Raw genomic sequence first — 23,779 nt, 5'->3', positions numbered from 1 at the left:
GCCATGGCTCTGCATTCATGAGATTGTACAACATATTACTATGGTCCTACACTGTTTTACTATGTAGAGTGTTGGTAACTATTGATGTTTATTAAAAAAAATAGGAAACCAAAAAAAATTATTTCATGATTCAGATAGGGCATGCAATTTTAAGCACCTTTCTAATTTACTCCTATTTTCAAATAAAGATACCAAGAGAGCAAACAAAAATTGATTAGGCAGGGATGTAAGTTTAGGAGCCAGCCCATTTTGGTTCAACACCCTGGGTAGTGCTTGCTGATTGGTGGTTACATTTAGCTACATTGACTTAGAAATGGGCCGGCTCCTAAGCTTACATTCCTGCTTATAAAATAAAGATAGCAAGAGAACAAAGAAAAAATTATAATAGGAGTAAATTAGAAAGTTGCTTAACATTGCATGCTCTATCTTAATCATGAAAGAAAAAATGTGGGTTTCATATCCCTTTAGTGAATAATTAAGCCATGTAACACAAAAATGTAATGAATTTTTTGAAACGTCCCCTGAAAGTCGTTCTGACAAAAAAAACAGCCTGTGGCAAGGAAATATACCTCTGTTATGATTCACTTCAGTTTGTTTTGTTTTCAGAATTGTTTTAAGAGTAAATGTCAAACTAATTGCTGTTTCCTAATCGTGTGTGAATTTAACACACCAACCACTTATTTAACAAACTGTATTTTTGTGTATTGTACACATTGAACTAAAGGGCACAGAGTATGCAGAATAACAACACAGTATTATTCCCATTTAGAATTTCTGAGCATTTAAAAGTAGAAGAATAAAATTTTCTTGCTGGAAAATATGAAACCCTGAATTTGTTAATTGATACATTTGACAAGATGCCTTTCGGAAAAAACTTCATAACTGTGCATAATATTTTGGATAACAAAAACACAGGGTAAGTGAGAAATACTGCATGGTATAGACATTAGGAAATTAAGATTAAATAAAGCTGCAGAGTAATTTTTAAGCATGAGAAATGGACCTAGATACAAACAGCACCTCATAAAATATAAAATTGTCCCTAGAAATGAATTTATGTTGTATTTACATAAAATGTATATGTTTGGTAACAAACAAAATTGAGCTATGTACAGTTCCTTTGTCTAAATGTCATTTTAAAATGATTTTGTGACTTTTCTTCTTCTTATAACAGAAATGGAGATAGATGCTTAAAATGAAAGCACTATTTTCATAATGGAAGTAGAACAGATCATTTTGAAGCACTGTTGTTCAAAATGTATTTAAGGCAATATGTTATAATCTATAGATGCTGAAAAAATATGAACCATTTTTTGTAATTTTAACAATATTCTAATGCTTTTTCCATGCTAAACTAACTGTATATAACGGTAACGTTTTTTTATTTTTTTTTTATTTTAAACAACCATAACTCAATGCTGAGCTTGCCCTGCCAATGGCATAGGTGTTATACAGATGGAATTCTTCAATTTTCTAATGATAAAAAAGTATGGTAATGGTGATATCTCAATATAATCTAAATGACACAATGTGGCGCAATAAAATCACTTCTATATTTTAATACTTTTATTCTAACACAGTTTGTAATATGTTTTATGCGTAATTAACCTGCAATGTGATAATAAAAAATGGTGATATTTAGATAGAATGGGAATTATGGAGAAGGAGAAAGAAAGAAAAATAATAATAATGAAAATGGACATAAGACAGTCAAAAACAATGATAATCTGCCAGTCTGCATGCAAATGATTGAAACAATAATTTAAAGGGACATATAAAAAAGTTAACATATACATTTATCAGCATTTAAGCACCGTATTGCAAAAAAACAAAAAACAAAAACATTCATACAAACTAAATGTAGCCTCTGTTTAAGAAGTGAAAAACCCCAACATATTTAGTGTTCAGTTACAGGAAAAGCTGGTAAAATAAATTATATTACAATAGGATCTAGTGTAAAGTATAAGGATTAATAAAAAATGTTCACCAAACATAAAAAAACAAATTAAAATAAATTATTACACTCTTATATGAACTTTCTGCTAAAAAAAATAAATATTATTAAAACTTTTTTATAAGGGTTAAAAGGGATATGGTATATATAGGTATTTGACTGGAAATGGCTATAATGTATACATTTATACATATACGTCTAAATTTGTGTATGTTTGTGTATGTGTATATATATATATATATATATATATGTGTGTGTGTGTGTGTGTGTGTATATACGTCTGTGTTTATATGTGTAAATAAGTATATATATATATATATATATATATATATATATATATATATATATACACACACATGTACATATACACAGTTTTGAGCCCTTTCCATTCAATTGCCTTGGAAAATGAAAAATCCTTTTTAATCAATTTTAATACATTTTATTGTTTTTAATATAAATACTTTTCATTCCAATGTTCTTTATATATACTGTGTATGTATATATATATATATATATATATATATATATAGCTATACCTGCTACCTATGGCAGAAGAAAAATATTGAGTTTAATGTTCTGTCTCCTTACCATTACTGTAATCATGGGCCTACATGCATCTTATCTGGATTGGATGAGACTCTTAAGCGCTTGTGCTTAATTACCCAATAAGGAAAGATAGTCTTACTATGTAGTTGGATTCAATGAGATCTATTTATTTTTAGAATTATAAATACATACAATAAAATTTAAAACAATAGAAATTGATTTTTAAAACAAATCTAACTGGTTGGCCAACCATACAGTGTGAATAAAATTATATAATATGTTTTCCAATCCCTGTTACTTAGTGTATTATACAAACATATCTGTATATTTGAATTTTTGAATTTTAGTTTAATTGCAGATATTTTTTATGGATTTGATATAGTGGACTTGTGAAGAAGTATGGTATCCACAAAGAATATTCGCAATATTAATTCTTAATTACCATATTTACCATATTTACCATATTCGTTTGTTTAAAGCTGAACATACATAATTAAAATAGCATCAATGGTATCAACAATATAATTAAAATAGCGTCAATGGTATCAACATTAGTAACAAATAATAAAAGTGAAACAAAAATAAAGTGATACAGTAAAAACCGTATAAGTTATGAAAGATAAAGTCTTTCTGCCGTGATCGTTAGAGTAATTGTTAATTGCTTTTTGTTAAAAGCGCTGTTGTTAAGTCCTCCGTGGGGATAGTATGTGCGGGCGTGCTGCAACACATTTTTGTCTAATTGCTATATATTTTGCGATTATAAGTCACTGTTACGTAGTTTTAGTTATCTGTCCTTCACATTAACTTCCTTAGTTGGTGTAGGTATAATAAATCTTACCCGTTTTTCTTTTGGGATACTTTGTTTCTGGTCTAGTTTCTTTTTGTACCCAATTCAATCTTTACTGTGATGAATGTGGATTGGAAGCCGGGATAGCCGCTGCCGGTGTTGTAGTGGTTTCAGTATGTCGAGTTGGTTTGTCTCTGTGATTACACACACTTGAAGAAGTAGATGCTGTGGTATTGTGGTAGTGTGCTTTAACCGTTAATCCTTTTGTCAGATGGCTGGGCTTTTTGCCCGGTTCAGGTTTTCAAAACCTCTTGAATTGTTGCGAAATGTGTTCTGTTTAGATCCGTACTCTATTTGTTTCAGAGTATCCGATCTGCAGGTGTCCACAGGTTTCTTTAGGCCCAATTATTAGGTAAGGTATTTCAGTTGTTCTTGGCGGTCCTTTGAAAGGAGGACTAGGTGCTTTGAAGGTTGTTCTTGAACGCTTCAGAATATCTTTCAAGCATATTTGTTGGTCCGTGGTTTGATGTAGTCTTGGCGGTCCACTTCGAAAGTGGACTATGAAAATGTTCAGTGTAGCAAGGAGTAGGCAACACGTTTCAGCTGATTAATACAGCCTTTATCAAGCATCTCAATAACAACAATCCCTACATGCATCTTAACCTGATAAAAAAGCTTGTGATTAGTATTCATTTTATAAGTTAGATGTACCCGTAAATTGTGAAATATTATATGAAATATTAAACATTAGGCATTTTATTTTGTATAGGGCTGAAATACTGTGGTATGTTTAGGACAGGAAATCTCTGTAATAATGAATGGATTTTGTATATTTATATGTAAAAAGTTTAAATATTCACACTAAGTACTTCTGGAAATTTAGGGACAGATTATGAGTGGAACGCCTATGTTTGCACACGGGCAATGAGGGATGTATCTCGGGTGTTTGCGCTCAACAGGTTTACCGCTCGTATTACGAGTTGAAAGTAAACACGATCACTTGAGCCAAATCGCGATTTATGCTAGAATAATTACTGCGTCCTCAGAGCTCTGGTTAACTGTTTCGTAAAAAACATAAAAGTGTCACAAAACCCATCAAAAATACATTACAAAGTACACTTATAATAACACTATCTAATAAAGAGTATTTTTTAAAAAATTGCACATAAAAATTACAAAGTTTTAAATATATGAGGTCTCAGGCAGCCAAAGGGTTTTAACATAGAGCAGCCAAATGGTTTTAACATAGAGATCCATACATATACATGTCTAAAGATGTGTATATATATATATATATAGTCTTGGGTACACAGCCTAAACAATTTGACAATTCCAATTAAATTCAAGATAGAATACGATGTTGATATGGTCAATTTTTTGGACCTTAACATCTTTAAAGTAATCAATGGAGAGACATGTAGGTTTGGTACATCCCTTTATACCAAACCAACAGATCGCAACTCCCTGTTAGATGCACGCAGTTATCATCCGGCACATCAAAAAAGAGGGATAGTAGCCTTTCAGCTCACTCGGGTCTTACGCAATAATACAGAGGCACTTAGTAGGGAGACTCAATTAAATGAAATGTCTGACAAATTGATCACACGTGGTTATGACAGAGGGATGGTCACGGAGATTAGGGATGAAGTCATGGGACGGTTTCAAGACGGAATGGTCAGAGGAAGAGACAGTGCAAAGACTGAAGAGAAACTTAACTTCATTACTACGTTTGACCCCATGCACCAAAGTGCTGGGAAAGCAATCTCCAAACACTGGGACTTAGTGAGTACGGATAAGTCTTTACCATTTGTGCATAAACAACACCCTAGAATGGTATATCGTCGAGCTAGGAATTTGAAATACTTATTGGTGAAAACAGACCCAGTTAGGTGTTATGAAAAAAGCAACTGGTTAAAATCCAATAAAATGGGCTGCTTTAAGTGTGGTGACTATGTCACATGTGACAGCATGCTAAAAGGGGACACGTTCCAGCATCCACACACTAATAAGCGCTACAAAATCAATTATAGACTCTCATGCATGAGCACCCATGTGATTTATATGTTGATTTGCCCATGCTCCCTTGTCTACATAGGAAAAATGGTCACTACTTTTTGGGAGCGTATGGCTAATCATCGCGATCAGGGAAGCCCTCAAAAAAGGCGACTCTGATCAGCCAGTGGCACACCCTTTTGCCCGCCATAAGCATAGTGTTTCAAGCCTTAAAACCATGCTAATTGACCAGGTACCACCACTGACAAGAGGAGGTGACAGGGGCAATCGACTCTTAAGATTGGAGACAAGATGGATTTATACTCTGGAAACTATAACACCTAAAGGATTAAACACCATGCTGGATTTCTCACCATTTTACACAGGAACTTGAATCATCACTGACCATTGCTTTAGACACTTTCATTTTCATGCTCATTCTCATTTTCAGATTCTTATTTTTTATATCTCTCCATGCTTTTTGTATGCATTGACTTGCTATCATGACATCCCTAAGTCCTCTGGTATTTTTTACCATACGTATTGGGATTGGTTCATTTATGTTGGTGGTATTTAAAGAATCCCTAATTGACCAATACCACACAACTATTTATATGCATACTGACCAATATTTATATATGTATACTGACCAATGTTTTCTTAAGTGTCATTATTATGTATTTCCTCTGTATATGGTATTATTATACATTTTAACTTTTTTAGCAGCTGTTATGGGTCATTCGTGATTTGCTGCTATTATTGTTTTTAACTTACACATGTGGCTCCTTCAACGTTCACTATTGTGCTAGCAAGGGAGTTTTACAACATAGCGTCTATATCATATGTGGTTTTTTAAGTACCCATCTTTTTGACAGGTGGATGGGCGTTTATTATTGATCATCCGGATCATAACACAACAAATCATACTGCTATGGCAACGCACGTCCTCACGTAATCCAAGCTGATGATGCAATCTCCGGTAATGCAATATCCGGTCATGCTGCACACGGGCCGCAGGTGCGGCTCGGCGTTGTTAGGAGCCATTTGGGGATATTTAAGGTGAAGGGGTAATGTATGGAGCATACTACTTTTTGTTCTATTCAAAATGTTTGTATCACGCATTTGATAAAGGAGGTGCAATACCTCCGAAACATCATGCATTTTAAACTTTTTTATTAAAGGCTAAGTTTTACCTTTTCCAGCGAGTGCCTTTTTTTCTACCTGTATATACAGGGAGTGCAGAATTATTAGGCAAATGAGTATTTTGACCACATCATCCTCTTTATGCATGTTGTCTTACTCCAAGCTGTATAGGCTCGAAAGCCTACTACCAATTAAGCATATTAGGTGATGTGCATCTCTGTAATGAGAAGGGGTGTGGTCTAATGACATCAACACCCTATATCAGGTGTGCATAATTATTAGGCAACTTCCTTTACTTTGGCAAAATGGGTCAAAAGAAGGACTTGACAGGCTCAGAAAAGTAAAAAATAGTGAGATATCTTGCAGAGGGATGCAGCACTCTTAAAATTGCAAAGCTTCTGAAGCGTGATCATCGAACAATCAAGCTTTTCATTCAAAATAGTCAACAGGGTCGCAAGAAGCGTGTGGAAAAACCAAGGCGCAAAATAACTGCCCATGAACTGAGAAAAGTCAAGCGTGCAGCTGCCAAGATGCCACTTGCCACCAGTTTGGCCATATTTCAGAGCTGCAACATAGCGAGTGCCCAAAAGCACAAGGTGTGCAATACTCAGAGACATGGCCAAGGTAAGAAAGGCTGAAATACGACCACCACTGAACAAGACACACAAGCTGAAACGTCAAGACTGGGCCAAGAAATATCTCAAGACTGATTTTTCTAAGGTTTTATGGACTGATGAAATGAGAGTGAGTCTTGATGGGCCAGATGGATGGGCCCGTGGCTGGATTGGTAAAGGGCAGAGAGCTCCAGTCTGACTCAGACGCCAGCAAGGTGGAGGTGGAGTACTGGTTTGGGCTGGTATCATCAAAGATGAGCTTGTGGGGCCTTTTCGGGTTGAGGATGGAGTCAAGCTCAACTCCCAGTCCTACTGCCAGTTTCTGGAAGACACCTTCTTCAAGCAGTGGTACAGGAAGAAGTCTGCATCCTTCAAGAAAAACATGATTTTCATGCAGGACAATGCTCCATCACACGCGTCCAAGTACTCCACAGCGTGGCTGGCAAGAAAGGGTATAAAAAAAGAAAATCTAATGACATGGCCTCCTTGTTCACCTGATCTGAACCCCATTGAGAACCTGTGGTCCATCATCAAATGTGAGATTTATAAGGAGGGAAAACAGTACACCCCTCTGAACAGTGTCTGGGAGGCTGTGGTTGCTGCTGCACTCAATGTTGATGGTGAACAGATCAAAACACTGACAGAATCCATGGATGGCAGGCTTTTGAGTGTCCTTGCAAAGAAAGGTGGCTATATTGGTCACTGATTTGTTTTTGTTTTGTTTTTGAATGTCAGAAATGTATATTTGTGAATGTTGAGATGTTATATTGGTTTCACTGGTAAAAATAAATAATTGAAATGGGTATATATTTGTTTTTTGTTAAGTTGCCTAATAATTATGCACAGTAATAGTCACCTGCACACACAGATATCCCCCTAAAATAGCTATAACTAAAAACAAACTAAAAACTACTTCCAAAACTATTCAGCTTTGATATTAATGAGTTTTTTGGGTTCATTGAGAATATGGTTGTTGTTCAATAATAAAATTAATCCTCAAAAATACAACTTGCCTAATAATTCTGCACTCCCTGTATATATATATATATATATATATATATATATATATATATATATATATATGCAGTATATACACTGTATATATATATATGTGTGTGTGTACAGATGTTGACGCAATGTCGCCCATGGGAGAATTAGTCGTTTATCGTTTAACAATTGATATAGATCTTTGAGTCCCTTGTCCTGCCATTACGAGGATGAGTGGGATCTAGAGTTCCTATCTCCAGAGCCAGAAGGCCTTAAGGGCGGGGCTTCTAAGGTTTTAAAGAATTTGTTTACTGAGGGGGTAGGCCCCTGTTTTTTACCCATTTTTTCAGAATTATTCCCTTTTTTGGGCGACATGGCTATAGTACAATAAGAGTTTAGGAGAGTGGTTGGTGCAGGAAGATATACAACTTTTAAGTTTGCAATTGTTCAGGATTGGGGAGTAGTGTCCCAGGCAGGGGAGAAGTTTATACCTACTTTGCTCGTCCCCTCAAACCCTCCCAGACAGGCAGAGAAAGATATTGCTTCTGGCTTTTCTTGTTAGCAAAATGTCCCTGTATGGCTAATCATCTGCTGCCCCTCCACCAGGATGTCGCTAAAAGAATCTGTCCCCTTTATAGGATGTATTATCTGTCTCTTAGTGCTGCCCGCCAATCTGGATAAGAGTTACAGCGTCAGCCTGGAAGGAGTGAATGAGGAGAAATAAAAACAATGTGCTGATATTACTAGTGCGGTGATAAATCAAACCAGATCAGACCCCTGGTTATATGTGTTCAGTTCCCTTTCAGAGTCATTGCTGGTAAATAACAACACTTGCGCCTCTGCTAGTAAACATTTGGTTCTTAGAGAATTAAAAACGCTGCACAAGAAGGGATCATGCTGGCGCGGATTGTTAGCGGTGTGGCGTTCTCACCTAAATGTCTCCCATTTATTCTTTGGGCTCTGGTTTACGGCTCACTGTACCCTCTGCGTTTGCAGGTGCCTGTTATCGGCCGAGCCCGGCATTTGATGTCTGTAGTGCGGCCTGAAGGCAGCTTCCCACGTGGCTCAGTCTGCCGCACCTGCTCCGGCCATTTGTTTAATTTCAGCACCGAATGGTTCATCGCCACTGCCCTTTGTGCTCGCCACCACCTCAACTCACATCCGCTAGCAGATAGGTGTTGATCCTGTCGCTCCAAGCATGAAAAAAACCTAGATTTGCCCTTGCAGAGGCATGGAGCTCACAGATGTGCAGCCATCTCAGTGGAGTGCTGGCTCCGCTCCCCAGGTTAGGATTTATTTTACTGGTAATTTTGTAATTATTTTAACTAGGTAGCTATTAAATAGTTATTAACTATTTAATAGCTATTGTACCTGGTTAAAATAAATACAAAGTTGCCTGTAAAATAAATATTAATCCTAAAATAGCTACAATGTAATTATTATTTATATTGTAGCTATATTAGGGTTTATTTTACAGGTAAGTATTTAGCTTTAAATAGGAATAATTTATTTAATAAGATTTATTTTATTTCGTTAGATTTAAATTATATTTAACTTAGGGGGGTGTTAGGGTTAGACTTAGCTTTAGGGGTTAATACATTTATTATAGTAGCGGTGAGGTCCGGTCGGCAGATTAGGGGTTAATACTTGAAGTTAGGTGTCAGCGATGTTAAGGAGGGCAGATTAGGGGTTAATACGATTTATTATAGGGTTTTTGAGGCGGGAGTGAGGCGGTTTAGGGGTTAATATATTTATTATAGTGGCGGTGAGGTCCAGTCAGCAGATTAGGGGTTAATAAGTGTAGGTAGGTAGCGGCGATGTTGGGGGGGGCAGATTAGGGGTTAATAAATATAGGTGTCGGCGATGTTAGGGGCTGAAGATTAGGGGTACATAGCTATAATGTAGGTTGCGGCGGTGTCCAGAGCGGCAGATTAGGGGTTAATAATAATATGCAGGGGTCATCGATAGCGGGGGCGGCAGATTAGGGGTTAATGAGTGTAAGGTTAGGGGTGTTTAGACTCGGGGTTCATGTTAGGGTGTTAGGTGCAGACTTAGGAAGTGTTTCCCCATAGGAAACAATGGGCCTGCGTTAGGAGCTGAACGCTGCTTTTTTGCAGGTGTTAGGTTTTTTTTCAGCCCAAACTGCCCCATTGTTTCCTATGGGGAATCGTGCACAAGCACATTTTTTAAGCTGGCCGCGTCCGTAAGCAACGCTGGTATTGAGAGTTGAAGTGGCAGTAAATATGCCTGTACGCTCCCTTTTTGGAGCCTAACGCAGCCCTTCAGAGAACTCTAAATACCAGCGTTGTTTAAAAGGTGCGGGGGAAAAAAAAACATGCGTAGCTAACGCACCCCTTCTAACGCAAAACTCTAAATCTAGGCGAAAATTTATGTAAGAACTTGATAAATTAATTTATTTCATGTTGGTGACTTTTTGTTTAAAGCACATCGTTTTCCCCTGCTCCTCATGAGGTATGTGCGAGGTGGGGGGGTTATAGACTTTTGAGGTTTGGGAAACTTTGCCTTGTATATGCCTTGTATATCCCATACATAACAGCTTGTAGATTCTCGCCAACATGAAAGAAATTAATTTATCAGGTAAGTTCTAACAGAAATTATGTTTTTTTTTCTCGTGATCAAATATGAATGTAAAAACTCACAAGTGTGTGTGTGTATATATATATATATATATATATACTGTATATACACACAATATATATATATATATATATATATATATATTTATATTTATATTTATATTTACACTTGTAAGTTTTTGCATTTATATTTTGATCTTGCAGCTCAAATATACTTTAATGATATTTTGTTTCTGCTCAACATGGTGCATATGCACAGACATTAATTTGTTTATAAATGTGTGTTATTTCTTCTGTTGCTGCTGCAACATTTATTTTTATTTTTGCAATAAGGATAGAAGTGGCAAAAAGCTAATTTGTTAGACCAAGGAAATTTAGTATCAAACACCCTGTGAGTGCTTTCAGGGGACTCAAATACACTTTATAAGCTGTATTTCAAAAACAAATTTCTCTTGCTTGGTATACCGAGCACATATGACATTGCTAGATGAACCAAAATACACTTAAGCGTGTGGGAAAAAATAGCTTTTAGATGATAAAACAACTGTTTGATTCAAAATGTTTTCTTCTATCTAGCTGCAAAATATTCCATAGAAGCATAATAATTGTACAAAACAGTTAACAGTATAGAAATATAAATAATATTTATTAAACCTGACACAGATTAGCGAGTTTCATACTCAAAAAGTGCACAAAAACAGAAAGATAATTCTTTACTGTTCATAAGAGAACAAGTATAAATAAGATTACACTGAAAAGGTTCGGTACAAAAAGGTTTTACAGTTTAAAATCTAATGATGTTCTGTTTGGATAGGACACTTAGATTTTACAGTTTTGAAATGTAATAAAGATAAGCAAAGTAATTTCACATAGAAGGCATACATTCACAATGACATATCTAAATAGTTAGAGGCATTAAAAGCAAAGCAGTTCTATAAGGCATATAAAAAATATTTTTGCATGAAATAGGTTGCAAATTTAGGGCGAGATTAAAAGTGGAGCGCAAAATATCGCTTTCTCAAGGGTGATATTTGCGCTCCACTTATTAATACCAGTGCATGCAAAGGTTCGCTGGTATTACAAGTTAGATGCAATGCACTTATAAACCTGCAATTTTTCCTGTTTACCGGTGCATGAAAAAATCTAGCAATAAATGTAAATTAGAACTGAAGTATCATTTCTTAATGGCTGATAAGGACATCTTTTTATGAGACAAATAAAGACAAAAAAATTATTTTATTTTGTTACAGGGGCATTGCATTTTCAACAACAAAAATGGTATCTTGTTCAGTTTTAGAACCCTCAAAGTTCACTTAAAGGGAAACTAACTAAAAAAAACTAAATTTACATGAATGCATTTCAGTTATGAAGAGAATCATTTTTAAAACACTCTAAGAATTAGCAAAAATATTTCCATAAAAAATTAGGTTTGTATATTGTCTGAGGTAAATGCACTATGCCCCATGCAAATGCATCAAAAACTGTTCCTGCTAAGGAAGCCCAGAATGCAATGTTTTCCTCAGTAAAGATATAAAATGATTCATAGCTGACAAACTGATAAAGTGAAAAATAACTTTTTCTAGAAATATTTTTCTTAATACATGTGTATTGCAAAAATACTTTCATTTAAACATTAAATGCATTTATAAGCTGAGTTTTTTTTGTCATTTTAGAAGTGAAATACCTCACTTTCTTCAGTTTTAAAGTGGCCTTAAAAATCATGAAAAAATATACTGCCCTCTAGTGTTCGTTAAGATATGCTTTGTCTATAAAATAACTAGAGAGAAAAGTTCAGAAAAGAGCACATGCTTATTGTAATCCATTATAGTACAAATAATCAAGCAAAATATAAAGCATTAGAACAATTTCCTGAAAAAAATATGATGTAAGAAAATAGAGTAACTGACCATTTTCTAATGCTGCATGTTTTTTGGCAGGAAGGAAAATCATTTTTTCAAAGCTGCAAAGGATAATAATGTCAAACTCTTGAAAAGGCTAATTGGAGAAGGTGCTGATCCATGTATGAAAGGTAAGTTTCTACAAGATTCTTGAGCACTATAAAACCAGGGGCGCGATCAAATATACGGCGCAGGTTTCGGCGCAAACGTGGGAACCTGTGCTGTCCGTAATTTCACCTCCCACATCGGGATATTACATAAACCCCGCCGACAGTTCATAAAGTGCTGTAAGTCTGATAAACTAGCGATGTCCAGAAATGAGTGTAAATACAGATTTCTGGAGTCGCCAGTGACTTGCGGCACTTTAGAAACTGCCGGCGCCTAAGAAAAGTAAAGAAAATAACAAATCTCCCGTAAAAGTCTAACACGCCTCCCAAAAATAAGCCCAACACGTAAAACCCATATATCCACAACCCCCCCTCTCATTACTAATATTAAATGTATTAACCCCTAGACCAACCACCCCCCACAACGCAATATGCCTATTTAAACTATTAACCCCTTTATTCGCCATCAAACCCACACCGCAAGTAATAACTCAATTATTAACCCCTAAATCCGCAAACCCCAACATCGCAAACTACCTATTAAAACTATTAACCCCTAATCCGCCATTAACCCACAACGCAATAAACCTAATAAAGTAATAAATGGTGACCGCACCACCTCTCAGTCAGACAAATGCTCAGGCACGGGATGGAGTCTGGCCTAAGACTCTAATAATATAAAAATATAAAGAATCCCAGCCAAAGAGTCTTAGAAATCAATTCAATTTTTTAATTTATAATGTTTATAGATACAAAGTTATACCAAAAGAAATAGCACAAAAGATGGAATAGCACAAAGATGAAAGCTTACTCATCTCCACACATACCCCATCCACCAAACATATCCATACTCCCACCAAGCAGTCCTAAACATAAAAAAGCAAGTAATACTCAATTCTAAAAAAAATGAGCAAAAAATACACCCACTGGGCGTCCCCAGTAAGTGAAGACACACTCCACCTATCACTCAGAAAAAATGTATTATTCTAGCTTCAAAAAAGATAGAGCAAACCATAATACATAATATTTCACAATATCACCATAACCTCATCAAAAAAGAAAAGCAACAGTCCATGTGTGGGACATTTGTATCATAGTAATGAAAAAAAGAAACAATTCATGTTGAGATTTTTGTATCCAAACTGAAAAAAAGGTTTTCTTGTATCAATTGAAGAAAAGTCCAAATGTAAACTTAAATGTCTTTTCCACAGATGAAAAAATACAAACTCAAATGTCCTTTCTTATTTATAAGGATCAAACTAAAATGTCCTTGCTTGAATGTAAGACGTTATATGGTCATACAGTGTAGTTGGAATACACTGGGATATCCTTTTCAGGGTTTGTGAAAAAAATACTGAAAAGATGCTTGAAGCAATCTGAGTGCCGCCCTTATGTTCTACAGCTAATGAAGCAGATAATTTAAGCATTCAAAGTGTTGCCCTTGTAATATGCAGCTTGAATCACAATTATATAGCCCACGATATAGATTATTGGTCATCTACCCACTAGCGAGGTATATTCATGTAGTAAGTGCAACCTCACACCCTGCAATCTTCACTCACGGTAAAGCTATAATATTGTATGTTAATATCTGTATGCTCCCAATCTGTACCAGGACAGATCAATATGCAGCAGCATCAGTGTCTCTGTACAAGTAATAACAAAACTGCAGGGCCAGTCATCAGCCGCGATATTACCTGATACTTCAGATTTGCCAGTGTCGTGAAACTTTACCGTCAGACTCGTCTCCGACGTAACCTTCAGTGTGGAAATGTACTCACTGTTGACAATGTCCCATCTCGCTATTGTAGGTTATACCTGTACTCAGAAGTAGTGTAGATCGTGGTAGCCGTTAACAGGGTCGGTATAGGTGTTGGCGTCTATGCTGGTTCCGACTCGCGTTTCGGGGACTCCTCCCCTTTGTCAAGGAATGTCCAGCCTCACTTAAACGCCCTATAAGGTTATCCATTGGTTGTTTGTTTATGTACACCTTCAATGATGTAAAACCTATAACTGAATATGGATATGGATAAAGCTCACGGACTTGCCACTCATACCACTTTTATTTTACATCAAACAGAAAAGAATCAGCACACTAAAACCAGAAAAAAGAGAAAAAGAAAAAGAAGAAGAAAAAAGTAAAAAGAAAAAGAAAAAGGTTATTGAACAGCATATTTATACTGAGTCAATGAATTCCAAAGATGAAAACAGTATATGCAAACCGCAATTCTATCCTAATAATGAATGGATATTTTCCCAACATAAATGCATAGTTAAAGTATAAGATATGCACCAATTTAATTAGTCTTAGAAAATTCCAACAACAAATGATTATGTTATCCAAAGGTATCAATATGTAGGGACTAATGATTCAGATAACCTGGAATACTCAGGAATACATCATTAAAGATATTTACTATTTTGACACACCTTTTTCTAAACAGCAGCAATAACCTATTTAAGCCTGACCAAAATAAGTGCATAGATACGGTGCATATTGTATACTCAATTACAAAGTCGTGTGATAACATTTCCCAGAGTATCAATATATGTATATATGCAGAGCACGTAGAGAGTAAAATTAACTATAAGCACCTAGAATTATATCCTAGTCTATAGTAAATATCTGATGATGTATTGCCCTCTGGACCAACATAATCACTCCACTGGAGTTATAATCTATAGAGAATGTGAATTTACATAGAATCCGAACACAGGGCCCAGAACTATTCTCCTGTATAATCAGTCTAAATTATATTGAATGCAGTAATAGATGCACCACTACACTGTATAAGAGACAATTCAAACAATCTACTATACAGGGAAATATCATCGAATCGCAGCCTAGAAATTGACAAAGACGTTATCTAATCTAAAAGAGATAACTTAGAAGCATTTTCAGAAATCAAATGGGACTCACTGATTAAGGTATATAGTCAAGCCTCCCTGGTATTCAGATAAAGTTACCCCAGGAAATGTCCCTATTCAGACCTTTAGGGGCCATAGTATCCAGTTTCCTGATCCACTGGGCTTCTTTTCTAAATAGTAATTGTTGTCTATCCCCCCCTCTGCATAGGGGTGCAACCCCGTCAACAATTTGAAAGCGTAATTGGCTTTTGTTGTGGCCGAATCTCGAAAAATGGTGTGCTACCAGGGCATCTTCATCATTGCTGCCTATTGCTGCCCTATGCTGGTGTATTCTATCTCTGGCCATTTGAGTAGTCTCCCCTACATAGGCTAAGTCACATGGACATTTAATGACATATATTATGTACTTAGAGGAACATGAAAATCGGCCATGGATGGGTATCCTTTTTCCGGATAGGGGGTGTGTGATACTATCCCCTTGTTGCATGGAATGGCACAAGGCGCAATTCATACATGGAAATGAGCCTTTCTTGGCTATTTCCACTTGTTTTTTCTGGGACCCCCAATCAGCCCGAATCAGTACATCTCTGAAGTTCTAAAGTATTTACCCCTAAACCGCCATAGCCCACAATGCAATGAACCTAATCAAGTATTAACCCCTAAACCGCCATAGCCCACAACGCAATAAACCTAATCAAATATTAACCCCTAAACCGCCATAGCCCACAACCCAATAAACCTAACCCCTAACCTAACCCCCCCTAACCTAACACCCCCTAAATGAACTAAAATTACCTAATTTACAAAATACTAACGTTACTATTAAATTTAAAAAAAACTAACACTACTTAAAAAATAAAAATAAACTAAGTATAAATTAAAGGGGCAGTCTAATCAAAATTCAGGAGTAGACTGTCCCTTTAAGCAAGAATTACAGAAAATAATAAAATCTAAGATTACAGAAAATAATAAATAAAATTACAAAATTTTAAATAAATTACACCTAATCCCTATGAAAATAAAAAAGCCCCCCCCCCAAATAAAAACACCACCTAATCTAATAAACTACCAGTAGCCCTTAAAAGGACGTTTTGCAGGGCATTGCCCCAAGATAATCAGCTCCTTTGCACAAAAAATACACACAGCCCCCCCTACCAGTAAACCCGCCCCAAAAAAAAACTAACACTACAAACGCTAAACTACCCATTGCCCTGAAAAGGGCATTTGTTGGGCATTACCCTTAAAATGGCATTCAGCTCTTTTGCTGCCCACCCTATCTAAATAAAATAAATCCCCCCAAAAACCCATTAAAAAAGCCTAAGCCTAACCCCCAAGTGGTCCTCACCTGTCCTGAAGTCCAGATGAGAAGGTCATGTTCCAGGCAGTGAAGTCTTCTTCCAAGCGGCGACCTCTTCTTTCTTCTTCCAGGAACCAGCCAGCGTGGAGAGGTGGGCAGAGTTGAAGACCGGCGACTCTGGAACTGAAGACCGGCGACTCTGGAACTGAAGACCGGCGACCGTGGAGCCATGGAGCATGGAGGATCCTTTTCATACGATCTCCGCCGTACACTGAATCCTATTGGCTGTTCAAATCAGCCAATAGGATTTCAGTAGCTTTTATCCTATTGGCTGATTTGAACAGCCAATAGGATTTCAGTAGCGCTCATCCGATTGGCTGATTTGAATTTGAAGTCTCAAATCAGCCAATAGGCATTCAAGGGATGCCATTTTTAATTGCGTACCTTGAATTCCTATTCAGTGTACGGCGGAGATCTATGAAGTGGATCCTCCATGCTCCATGGCTCCGCGGTCGCCGGTCTTCAGTTCCAGAGTCGCCGGTCTTCAGTTCCAGAGTCGCCAGTCTTCAACTCCGCCCTCCGCTCCATGCCAGCTGGTTCCTGAAAGAAGAAAGAAGAGGTCACCGCTTGGAAGAAGACTTCACCGCCTGGAACAGGACCTTCTCTGCTGGACTTCAAGACAGGCGAGGACCACTTGGGGGTTAGACTTAGGCTTTTTTAAGGGGTTTTTGGAGGGATTTATTTTTTTTAGATAGGGTGGGCAGCAAAAGAGCTGAATGCCCTTTTAAGGGCAATGCCCAACAAATGCCCTTTTCAGGGCAATGGGTAGTTTAGCGTTTTTAGCGTTATTTTTTTTGTGGGGGGGTTGGCGGGTGGGGGGGTTTACTGGTAAGGGGGGCTGTGTGTATTTTTTGTGCAAAAGAGCTGATTATCTTGGGGCAATGCCCCGCAAAAAGTCCTTTTAAGGGCTACTGGTAGTTTATTAGGTTAGGGGGTGTTTTTATTTGGGGGGGGATTATTTTCATAGGGATTAGGTGTAATTTATTTAAAATTTTGTAATTTTATTTATTATTTTCTGTAATCTTAGATTTTATTATTTTCTGTAATTCTTGCTTAAAGGGACAGTCTACTCCTGAATTTTGATTAGACTGCCCCTTTAATTTATACTTAGTTTATTTTTATTTTTTAAGTAGTGTTAGTTTTTTTTTACATTTAATAGTAACGTTAGTATTTTGTAAATTAGGTAATTTTAGTTCATTTAGGGGGTGTTAGGTTAGGGGGGTTAGGTTAGGGGTTAGGTTTTTTGCGTTGTGGGCCATGGCGGTTTAGGGGTTAATACTTGATTAGGTTTATTGCGTTGTGGCTTAATGGCGGATTAGGGGTTAATGGTTTTAATAGGTAGTTTGCGATGTTGGGGTTGGCGGATTTAGGGGTTAATAGACTTTATTAGTTATTGCGGTGGGGGATTGCGGTTGACAGGTAGATAGACATTGCGCATGCGTTAGGTGTTTATTTTTGCAGGCATTTTCGGGAGTTACGGTGCTCCCATACTCAGCGCAAGGCTTGCTGCGGCTGCCTTTTATGGCGATGTAAAAATGGAGTAAGATTTCTCAATTTTCACCAGGTAAGTCCTTGCGCTGGATATTGGATACGGTTCTATGTTAGCTTTTGGGAGTAATAATTGCGGGCAACGGGTGACATATACGCACGTAACTTGTATGCTACGCCGTATATGTAATACCAAAATCGCGTAAAATCTGGCGGCGGAGGATTTTGCGGGTGACGCTGCATATGTAATGGAGGCCCAGATATAGAAGCATTTGATGTAGCATAATAACTTTCTTTATTTAACAGAACATGATTACTAGTCAATTTGAATATACTATGCTGACATTTTGCTATTTTCTACAAAAAAAATAACCTTTTTTTTAAACTTTGTGATGTACATGCAGACACGTATATTATATCCAAAGGAGATTATAATTTAATCATTTGTAGACATGTGCATTTATCTTTAGGTGAATATGTATTTGTCCAGATTTTGGCCCATACATCCACATAATGAGGCCGAATTATCAAATGTCTTGCGGACCTGATCCGACAGTGCGAATCAGGTCAGCAAGACATCGATGAATGCAGAGAGCTGCTGGTGCAACGCTGCCCCCTGCAGACTCACGGCCAATTGGCCGCCAGCAGGGAGGTGTCAATTTCTGGCGATTCCTGTCCGCCTGCTCAGAGCAGGTAGACAGGGTTATGGAGCAGCAGTCTTTGTGACCGCTGCTCCATAACTTGTGTTTCTGGCGAGTCTAAAGACTCGCCAGAAACACGATGCGTCAAGCTCCATACGGAGCTTGACAGATAGGCCCCAATGAGTAAACAATTGAAAGGGGACCAAATTGGCCAAGTAACAATATTTTTCATTTTTATTACATTATTTCCCTTGTGTTCAGCATTTTAGGCGCAAAAAATAAGGCAGCAAACACTGAAAAGGGGAAAGAGCTGAGATCATTTGACAAATCAGCTTATTTGTTTGAATTGATGTACAGGGGGTCTGACCATTCATGTGTACAACTTCCCTGTCCAAACCTGACAGAGCATTACTAAATAATTGAAGTTAGGGCCAGAAAGTCAGGCATTTAAAAACATAACAGGCTTGTACAATCCGCTTTTAACCTAGCATAGGGAGGTGGAAGTGAACATCAGCCATCTTTAATGACCTACACTTCAGCTTCTAAACAGTACAGTGGTGTGTGCCTCTGTCAGCTGCGTGTGCTGTTTTTTGTTGGAAAAAAACTCTTGTGTGCAGAATAAGATTTTTTCTTGCAGTGCATTGTAACTGCAAATACTGCATTGTTTTTTAACTCTGGGGACCAAGAATTTTATAATTTGTCTTTACTAGTTTAGTATAAAAGAGTTTTATCTTTATATATTGCAGCCTTTTTAGGGGGGAAAAAAAGTTGTAATGTAACCCTTTACAGAATCCTTTTTTTTCTTGCAGTGAGTTTTTTTTTTTTTTTTTTTTTTTATAGATATCAAATATATATACTAGTACCTCTCATCTAATTGGAACAATAATTTTGTAATTGCAGTGGAGGCATAGTGGGTTCCTGGCAATTTGCTATAGGCTCTCTACAGCACCATAGTAGATAGTAGTTGCAGCAGCAGCAGGGTTATCTTTAGCATCTGCTGTAGCATGCAATCCAATGTCTATGAGAAGTAGGAGATATGTGGGGCCCATCACTACCACAACTACTAGCAGCAGCAGCATCGGTAGCAGTAAGGGTCATCTAAGCTCACCCATAAAACAAATGGACTGAAGGAGAAGGTGTTAAATGGAAATTGTTTGGCTCCAAGCCTAGTAGTAGGATTTGGAGGGGGTACAAGGTTACCAAGCAGCCTCCGTGTACATGTCAGCTCTTTAGATAGTCTACTCCCAAAATCACCTGCATCTGTGTTTGCCCCAAGGCCACCATCAGATATTCCACTGCCAGTCCCCCCAATTTCCTTATTCCCTCCATGTTAAATAGCAGCAGCCGCAGGGTTTACCACAATCTAAAAGGCTTTCTCTAACCAACCACATCAGAAGCAGGGTAGATGCTGCAGGATATATAGATGATCTTGTTGTTCCAAGCAGTAAGTGATAAGAGAGAAGTATTGAGTAGGTTTTCCCAGTCTCTGTTTTAGGTGAAGAGGATATTATTGTGACTTGCAGCATGTCTGCTATAGCCTTTAGTCTGTACCAGGAGGAACCTGATTACAAGCCTGAGGAGATGATGGAAGACTAAGAGATTCCATCATAGAGTCCATGCCTGATGGGCAGCAGCCCTTCCTCCCCACTTTTAGGCCAGTAGTCCCCATTGTATTCTTTCCATTGAAACCGTCATCCCTTATTGTAAGCCAGTTCCTGCAAAAGCCTTATCCATTACCCATGTTGCCAGTTCCTCTAGTAGTGCAATCTCTGCCAGTACTAGAATCATTTGCAGTTGCACCACCACCACCACTACTAACATCTCCACCACCACTTGTAAAGGAAAATATTTTTCTAGGGAGGGAAGAAAGAATGAGCATATAGACTTTCTTGTGTTTCAATGTATAATCCCACCATATTGATCAGTATTTCTTCAGACCTGAGGAATAAAGGAAACTATAAAAAGCTTGTCTTTTTTTTAAAATGTATAGTAAAAGTATTATTACTTAATGGAATATCAAAAAAATGTATAACAGGAGCACCAGGTAAAGTGATAAAAATTATAAATTTTATTGAAATACAAAGGGTATATTAACCCAGGGTAAGAACACACAAAAAAGAAAAGTTTGAACCAACAAACTGATGAACAAAGGCTGACCGGTTTCGGCTGTTGCCTTACTCCTAGCCTGCTTAAAACTGATTAACAGTTACTGCTTTAAAAACCCTCATCTGTGTTGCCATTGGTTCAGGGGCTCACACCCCATAATCTCCAGCTTCATTCAATTATATACTCATTAAGTGACACCAGAATTTCTACGGTACACTTTTGTGAAAAAAGCATATAAATGTACAAACTAAACAATAACCTTTTAATTCTATAAATTTATAATAATGATAAACTCTTATTCTAATGGTATAACCATTTATAATTGGATGTGCATAGCTTGTGTACATGCTGAAAACCACTCAGGCAAGTGCTAGTGTTATAACAAAGGTTGCCGTGTACTCCGGCTGTACAAAGAAACACTTTATATTTTATAGTGACACTTTAGTCAGTTGTATTTTCAATATGTTTACCTTTTTAACTTTTAGCTTTAGCCTTGCTTGGTATCGTCTGCACAGCGCTGCGAGGCTTGCGAATGATTGCCCAGGTCTCCGTTCTGAATTATTCCCATTGGATGAATACCGTGTATTGGGACCAATCATTATGCAAGTCTCACAGCGTGAGCTTCGGACGTATAGAACACCCTGTCCTATTGGTCCCCTGCACCTGCTGTGTCCTCCTATGCGTTACGTGTGTGTGTTGTTAACAACAGTCAGTGGGAGATATCTGCAACCTGCAATTCTGTTGTTATATGGAGAGATTCGGTTGATTAAGTAAACATACAGACATTATTGCTTTAGCAAATTGGAAAGCTACTATTTACATACCGCAACTGTGTGATCCTATGCCTCCATATTATTAATCTTGTTTGCTCAGGATAAATCGCTTACAGTAAGTAAGTAAGTACTTAATGGAATACTCTTATTATTTATTTATATAATGTATAAGAAATCAGAACCCTTTCCTACTGCACCCTATAGAACAAAAGATTATGCATAGCCACAAATGAATACAGTAATTAATAAAAGGTATCTTACTATATTAAAGGAAATGAAACCCCAAAAAATGTTTTGTTATTCAGAGCATACAATTTTATAAAAGTTTTCAATTTACTTCTATTATCTAATTTGCTTTGTTCCTATGGTATTTGTTGTTTAACCCCTTAATGACCGAGGACGTGCAGGGTACGTCCTCAAAAAAAAGGCAGTTAACGCCTGAGGACGTACCCTGCACGTCCTCGGTGTGGAAAGCAGCTGGAAGCGATCCTGCTCGCTTCCAGCTGCTTTCCGGTTATTGCAGTGATGCCTCGATATGGAGGCATCCTGCAATAACCTTTTACGGCCATCCGATGCAGAGAGAGCCACTCTGTGGCCCTCTCTGCACCGGACATCGATGGCCGGTTTCGTTGGTGGGTGGGAGCCGACTTGGGAGGCGGGTGGGCGGCCATCGGTGTGCCGCATGACGTCAAGGGGGGCGGGATCGGGGGCGCGATCGTCGGGCGCGCGCACGGGCGCGCGCGCGTGCACGGAGGGTGGCGGGCGGGCGCGTGCACGGGGCGGGAGCGGGTGGGAACCGCTACACTACGGAAAATGTTTTAATAAATAAACCTAATCTAAGCACAAAAAGTGATCATGGAGGGGATCATGGAGGGGTGGGGGGTTGGTTTTGTGTGGGGGGAAGCTACACTACAGAAACTTTTAATAAATGTATAAAAAAAACATTTTTTTCTTCTAAACTGGGTACTGGCAGACAGCTGCCAGTACCCAAGATGGCGCCCATTAAGTTAGAGTGGGAGGGTTATAGAGCTTTTTAGGGGGGATCAGTGAGGTTGGGGTCTAAGGGGGGATCGTACACATCAGCATATGTAAAAAAAGGGCCAAATACCTTTTATTTTAGTACTGGCAGAGTTTCTGCCAGTACTTAAGATGGCGGGGACAATTGTGGGGTGGGGGAGGGAAGAGAGCTGTTTGGGAGGGATCAGGGGGTCTGATGTTTCAGGTGGGAGGCTGAGCTCTACACTAAATCTAATATTAACCCTGCAAGCTCCCTACAAGCTACCTAATTAACCCCTTCACTGCTAGCCATAATACACGTGTGATGCGCAGCGGCATTTAGCGGCCTTCTAAATACCAAAAAGCAATGCCAAAGCCATATATGTCTGCTATTTTTGAACAAAGGGGATCCCAGAGAAGCATTTACAACCATTTGTGCCATAACTGCACAAGCTGTTTGTAAATTATTTCAGTGAGAAACCTAAAATTGTGAAAAATGTAACTTTTTTTTTTATTTGATCGCATTTGGCGGTGAAATGGTGGCATGAAATATACCAAAATGGGCCTAGATCAATACTTGGGGTTGTCTGCTACACTACACTAAAGCTAAAATTACCCCAAAAAGCTCCCTACATGCTCCCTAATTAACCCCTACACTGCTGGGCATAATACACGTGTGGTGCGCAGTGGCATTTAGTGGCATTCTAATTACCAAAAAGCAACACCAAAGCCATATAAGTCTGCTATTTATGAACAAAGGGGATCCCAGAGAAGAATTTACAACCATTTGTGCCATATTTGCACAAGCTGTTTGTAAATAATTTCAGTGAGAAACCTAAAGTTTGTGAAAAAATTTGTGAAAAAGTGAACGATTTTTTTTATTTGATCGCATTTGGCGGTGAAATGGTGGCATGAAATATACCAA

General features: G+C 37.8%; 1 protein-coding gene across 2 annotated transcripts in view; it reads left to right on the top strand.

Annotated features, from left to right (window-relative positions):
• Positions 1–741: 741 nt before the first annotated feature.
• LOC128656287 (transient receptor potential cation channel subfamily V member 6-like) overlaps positions 742–23,779 on the top strand; it is a 290,583-nt gene continuing 267,545 nt past the window's right edge. For both annotated transcript variants that reach the window (XM_053710115.1, XM_053710114.1), the window contains exons 1-2: positions 742–916; positions 12,558–12,649. In XM_053710115.1, coding sequence (XP_053566090.1) covers positions 858–916; positions 12,558–12,649 — 151 coding nt within the window. In that variant the 5' untranslated portion in view covers positions 742–857. The remainder of the gene's footprint in view (positions 917–12,557; positions 12,650–23,779) is intronic.

This window comes from Bombina bombina, chromosome 4 (genome assembly GCF_027579735.1).
Source record: "Bombina bombina isolate aBomBom1 chromosome 4, aBomBom1.pri, whole genome shotgun sequence".
Taxonomy (NCBI): domain Eukaryota; kingdom Metazoa; phylum Chordata; class Amphibia; order Anura; family Bombinatoridae; genus Bombina; species Bombina bombina.
The sequence above is the reverse complement of the archived record's forward strand: the minus strand, read 5'-3'. Positions and strand labels throughout refer to the sequence as shown.